A 5,995-nucleotide genomic window follows, 5' to 3' on the forward strand; every position below is an offset into this window, starting at 1 on the left:
GGGAACCTCAGGTTTTGCATGGTAATAGTGCAACTGCTGTTTCTTAATTCAGTTGGTGTTTTTGGTGTTTTGATCTCTCACTCTGCTTTTCTCTTCCTGCCTTTACAAAAGGACAATGTAAATTATGAGAGAAACGAATGCAAAAAATAAGTCTGATTATACAAAGTAATTACTGGGGGTGGGTGGAAGGAATAACCGTATCTGTTCCGTGTGTCATAAATTACAGTAGCAAACAAGGATGCATCTAAGCAGATGTGTGCTTTGTAGCTTTGTGGCAACAAGTTTGTTCAATCGTGTCGTATCTCTGCTTTGTTCCCTTCTCTTTCTTTTTTCTTCTGTATCTGTTGGCTAGTTTTGGTATGTTTCTGGAAAGGTTAGATGTCCCAGACGGATTCAACTTCTACAGGTTTTATGAACATAGGCACTGGGTAGAAGAGGGATTCAGCCAATGGAAAAAATGTGGTGTGATCTCAGTCTTTTAGATGAGACAGAAAATGTGATGGGATGGCCGGTGACAGAGTGGGTGTGGACTCTGCCTTGGCAGGTGTTTTGCAGCTCTTGTGGAGAAGCTTTTCAACTTACTGTCTTAGAGGAACTGAAGTAAACGATTCCTCTTTGCCAGCATATGTACAGCTACTTCCCAACTCTCTTACAACAGGATTTTCAGTTCAGAGCACTGAAGAAGGTCCGCATCTTTGATGCTCCGGATGATCTTCCCAAAGAGCGCTCCAGTCTCCTTGCAGTGTCTAACAAATACGGACTGGTCTTTGCTGGTGGAGGAACCAGCCTGCAGATCTTTCACACTAGAAATCTTCTCATGCAAAACCAGCTGGGAGAAGATCCCAATAAAATTGGTAAGGCACACTGACATCTCATGGTCTTTGCAGTGACAGCTTTATATGGGTTTTTATGATATGGAGCTCTTGGCTTCTGATACAGTCCTTGTCATGCTCTTTCGTGCATTTGAAATTACCACGTTTTCTTGTGTGAGAAGGCAGGAACAATATTTGCTGTACCTCTAGCTGAAATGAAGTACAGTTGTTGGGAACACTTCACCAGGATGCTCTGTGCTAGCTCCTGTTCAAGCGTCCTTCAGGTTTGATCACCTGTGTTCAGTGCCATACAAGTGAGGTTGACTTTTCCTAACTGAGAATGTACCCCTTTCCTTGCAGCCACACGCTGTCTCGGTAGCCGGTCTTTGAGCTGTGAACTTGTGTATGCATCAGGGAAGCGTGTGAGTGGAGGGACAGAGTTCTCGCACCGAGTTATCCGCTCTGACTAAACGACTGTCCTGCAAGGGAGAAAGCAATCGCTGTTCCACCACCCAAGTGCAAAATGGGTTTCGTTCTCCCATTGTCCTTAGTAACTGTACCACCCGAGGTATTCATGGGCGTACATAAGTAAAACCAAAAATCTGTCCGCTTATTTTTCCTCCAGGTTACCGAGGAAGGAAAGTGGAATTTTCTCTTCTTAGGAATTTGGCAACTCTTGAGGCTGTATTGATAGAGATGAAGGGGTTTGCTGTCACTCAGTTTTTCTACATTTTGGCTTTCACAGCTGCTGTTAATAGGACTGGTGATTTTTGCATAAACTCATTCTAACCGTATAGTTTTACAAGAACACTTCTTGCTATTTAAATTTGTCCCCTTCATTCTATCTTCCTTTCCTTTTGTGTTTTAAGTGGAGAATGTTCAGAGTATCTTAGTTCCCATGAAGTTTCCTGTGCAGCACCTGGCTCTAAGCTGTGATAATCTCACGCTGTCCGTCTGTATGATGTCCAGTGAGATCGGTTCCTTCATTGGCTTTTTTGATGTTCGCACATTCTTAAATCAGGTAAAGCATATGCAAAGTGGGTTTTTTAAAATTTTTTTTCAAGTTACAGAAGGAGGAGAGGCATACCTTGGGTGGGATTTTGTGTGTCTCTATGGGAGGTGTCTTGTAAAGGATTTGTTCAGTAAACTCAAAATCTGCTTCTTATTTTTATCAGTCATTTATTTACAGGAAGGTCAAAACCGCTTTGGATTGTGACTTTGGGAGAACTTGGTTTTGTGCTCAGCTCCGACTGTCTCATGTATTTGTCTTTCCTAAAAGGCAAAACAGCAGAAACGTGCATTTGCTTATCACAAACTGGCCAAGGACTCGGGAAGCGCAGCAATGGTCAATGACCTGAAGTGGAACCCTGCTAGTCCCGCCATGGTGGCCATCTGCCTGTCCGATGGCAGCATCTCTGTCCTGCAGGTCACGGACTCTGTGAAAGTGTATGCCACGCTGCCTTCCTCTGTAGCTGTTACATCAGGTGAGTGGCAGCCTCGGCTAGCATACAGAATGTTGGACACTGAAGAATAGAAGCGGATTGATAGGTGTAAAAAGACAGGCTATTTTTCTGGGGAGGAGGTTTGTTAAAAAAAAAAAAAAAAAAAAACCCTTCACAAAAAGGAAAACTCCCTAAGACTCGGAAAATGTGTTGCAATGTAACTGCTCTTTCCCATTTCCCAGGAAGGATTTAAACTCCCTAAGACTCGGAAAATGTGTTGCAATGTAACTGCTCTTTCCCAGTTGATTGGAGGAGCTGCATCTTGTGAATTAGAGTCAAATGTGCCCACCTGTGGTTTGTCTGTCTCAGGCTTGACTGTCATTTCCAAGGAAGCAAGCAAATAAGAGTCATCATCTTTTGGTTTTTGATCTGTGCAGTCTTGCTTTCTCTGTGACTGGATGACTCCCTGTTTGTTTAATTCAGATTCATAGTTTTTGCAGGGGAAAAAAATCATGGTTTTAATTTATTGGTCCTGCTTTTGTGGGGCCTTGTAACTCTCCAGTTCCTTAGTGCTAATGAAATTCCCTTTTTCGCTTAGTGTGTTGGAGCCCGAAGGGAAAACAACTGGCTGTAGGGAGGCAAAATGGCACCGTGGTGCAATATCTGCCTGTAAGTATTGTTGCTAGTAGGGCCTTATGTCTGATCACTAGTTTGCAATATGCTTTATTTTCTTTGCATCGCAAGCTACGGAATTTGGTCAGGTGGCACGTGGTATGAGCCGTGTGAAGCTGCCCAAGCACTTCAGTAATATTGAAGTGTCTTAGACCAATGCTGGGTTTAGTTTAAGGTTTGCACCCGCCACTGAAAAGTCATGATTTCAGGGTGGCACATGATGAGTATTAAAGAGTGGGTGAGTTGCTCTAAACCAGTTCTCTGGGCTTTCTGCAAAACTTGCAGTTAGCTTTGATTGTTGGCTTTTTCTGTGTATCTAAGAGTAGTTTTATTTTCAGAATCTGCAGGAGAAGAAAATAATCCCTTGTCCTCCTTTTTATGATTCGGACAATCCCGTTAAAGGTACATCTTTTTATTTCTTTTTAACTTGTTTTCTCTTGTAACATTTTTACTCATTCCTCCTCATGTTGTTTTTAGTTATAGCAGCTGTATACTGCACTGGTTACGTAATTACAGTGTGATTTTTAAATATTTGGAAAAAAATAATTGTATGCTTTATCTCTGGTTTGCGTAGAAAAATTAGCAGTCGGCCAGAGTCCTTGTCTATTTCTAGAATGTTCTAAATATGCATTTTAAAAGCTATTTTTTGCTCACCGATGTGATAGACAGTACTGTCACAAGTAATTTTCCTTTACCATGAAGATTTCTGGATATAAATCCCATTCTCATATTTTGCATGAGTTTCATCTCATCACTTTGACTCTTCAATAAAATGTCAAAGCAGTAAGTTTAGAAAAGCAGAAACACTTCATTTGGATATGCCAAAACATTATCCATGGTTGGAAGCACTGGCGTTGTCTTGCCTGTGATATCGTCAAGCAAATCAATACATTCTTTTGATTTGTGTTTGAAATTTCTGGGATCAAATAGTTTTTCCCCCTAAGAAGATTGATGTTCTGCAGACAGATCACTAAAATTCTTTAGCTTGGTAGTTTAGGAGTTAGTGATTCCTTATTTGTTTGTTTGTCATTTACTTTCATGTGCTGTGCACGGTTAAAATCAAGATACAAGGAAGTATCATTCTAAAGTGTTTCTGGCTGAGGTATTTGTTTCCTTCTCTTGCAGTTTTGGATGTACTGTGGATTGGCACATATGTCTTTACTATTGTATATGCAGCGGCTGATGGGACACTGGAAACACCTCCAGAAGTGGTCATAGCCATATTGCCGGTAAGTGCCAGCAAGTCACCACGACAGAAATGTTTGTTGCTTGGTTTTGACTTGTTTATTACAACGGCAAGTTGCTTTTATTATTCACATTGGCATCATGTAGAATTCGAGTTCAGTACTACTGTAAATCATGGTTTTGGGGTTGGGGGGATTGAGTGGAGGAAGTAGTATCCACTTGAAAACCGATCAGTAACCTGTTCTCTGCCGAGATCAAATTATGACATGAAGACTTCTAGCCTCTGAAGTAAACACTTGGGAAGAAAACCTTACCTGATGTAGAGTCCTGATATATTTTTCTTTGTTTGTTTAGGTTAGGGAGATTTTTAGGCCTGATGATATGGTCTTATTCAGTATCAGGTTATTTATTGCTGGGGGGGTTGCGAGTTCTGAACTCCCTGGTAACCTCTTTCTTGTCCCTTTATCTTTTGGAGGAGGGTTTTGGTTTGTTTGCCTTGTTCTTTGTTTTTCAAGTGGTCTCATGATGCCTGTTCTCTCTTGAAGTCTGTGGCAATTATTGCTGTACCCTGATACAGTCATATTTATGGGAGATTACTTGATTTCTGCATTGGAAGGTAAATTATCAATGTTGGTCTTACAGAAAAAGGAAGAGAAGCGACCAGAGAAGTTTGTGAATTTCATGGAGCCTTGCTATGGGAGCTGCACAGAGAGACAGCATCATTACTTCCTCAACTATGTTGAGGAATGGTGAGTGGCAGGAATCATGGCGAAGTCTTTCCCCTGTTGTTCATGTCTGAGTGGTCAGTGCTTCTCAGTGTATTGTGTTCCTCCCTTTGGTAAACTATATAATACCTGAATATGAGACAAATGAAATTTGTTATTTTGAAAATATTTTGTGTAAGTATAGCTAACTTCTCTTGCATGCTTTATCTCTACACCAACATACTCATTTGTCTGGTGAGAATACATATTATTGTTTAAAATCTGTCATAACAATTTCCCTTGAGATTGTAAGTCATAGCTTGGGTAAAGCATGACCTTTTGTCTCGCTTAATTGTTTATCTGTGTGAAGAAGCTGTTCCTAACTTTTCAACTACCTGACTTGGACTGTCATTATTTATGACGATACAGTGGCTGTCAAATCATTGGTTGGCAAAGGATTTCAGCCCCTGCTGATTAGTTTTAAAGAAAAAAAAAATGTTCTACGGTGATGTAGCAAATCACGTTTCCCTCATCTTGGGAGGAAAAGTCAGTTTCATATTGTTATAACTGTATTCCTAGTTACGAATCTGTATAGAGGATAATGAATTGTGGAGCTGGGGACCTTGCTGTGGATTGTAATGTTGGTTTTAACCTATTTGTGTCCATGCTTACAGGGATTTAGTTCTGGCAGCTTCAGCAGCTTCCACAGAAGTCAGCATTCTTGCCAGGCAAGGGGATCAGGTAATATTTTCTTCCTGTTGCATTTGTGCATATGTACCTCCTCTTTTTCGAAAATCTAAGCAAGTATAACCTTTGTAAGACCTGGAATACAATGAGATGGTATATTTTTTAAAAAACACCCCAAAACCAAAGGAAAAACCTTTCTTTTTACATCCGAGTTATACAGAATCTTAAGATAAACGTAATTCTTAGATGAACAAGAGTTCTGAGTGACACAAAAGAGAGAGGATAAACAGAAACACAGTATGTTGTGAACCAAGTACCAGAAGGCTATTTTTCATGATTCACTTGGCAGTCTCAAAATTTGGTCAAGCTCACTATAATAAAGTGATTCATGTGAAGTCATCAGTTGAAGTTAAACATTACAACTGTCTGACCTTAACTCTGTTGTGGTTTAACCCGGCAGGCAGCTTAACAACACACAGCCGTTCACTCACTG

At 40.6% G+C, this 5,995-nt stretch overlaps 1 protein-coding gene across 1 annotated transcript in view; it reads left to right on the forward strand.

The window, feature by feature from the left end:
• The first annotated feature begins 625 nt into the window (after nucleotides 1–625).
• Nucleotides 626–5,995, forward strand: part of NUP214 (nucleoporin 214) — a 45,604-nt gene continuing 40,234 nt past the window's right edge. Inside the window, exons 1-8 of the mRNA XM_009287021.1 lie at nucleotides 626–854; nucleotides 1,682–1,833; nucleotides 2,092–2,296; nucleotides 2,853–2,923; nucleotides 3,265–3,328; nucleotides 4,052–4,155; nucleotides 4,754–4,860; nucleotides 5,490–5,556. Of these exons, the coding sequence (XP_009285296.1) occupies nucleotides 626–854; nucleotides 1,682–1,833; nucleotides 2,092–2,296; nucleotides 2,853–2,923; nucleotides 3,265–3,328; nucleotides 4,052–4,155; nucleotides 4,754–4,860; nucleotides 5,490–5,556 (999 nt within the window). The remainder of the gene's footprint in view (nucleotides 855–1,681; nucleotides 1,834–2,091; nucleotides 2,297–2,852; nucleotides 2,924–3,264; nucleotides 3,329–4,051; nucleotides 4,156–4,753; nucleotides 4,861–5,489; nucleotides 5,557–5,995) is intronic.

Source organism: Aptenodytes forsteri, unplaced genomic scaffold, assembly GCF_000699145.1.
Source record: "Aptenodytes forsteri isolate BGI_AS27 unplaced genomic scaffold, ASM69914v1 Scaffold136, whole genome shotgun sequence".
Lineage (NCBI taxonomy): Eukaryota > Metazoa > Chordata > Aves > Sphenisciformes > Spheniscidae > Aptenodytes > Aptenodytes forsteri.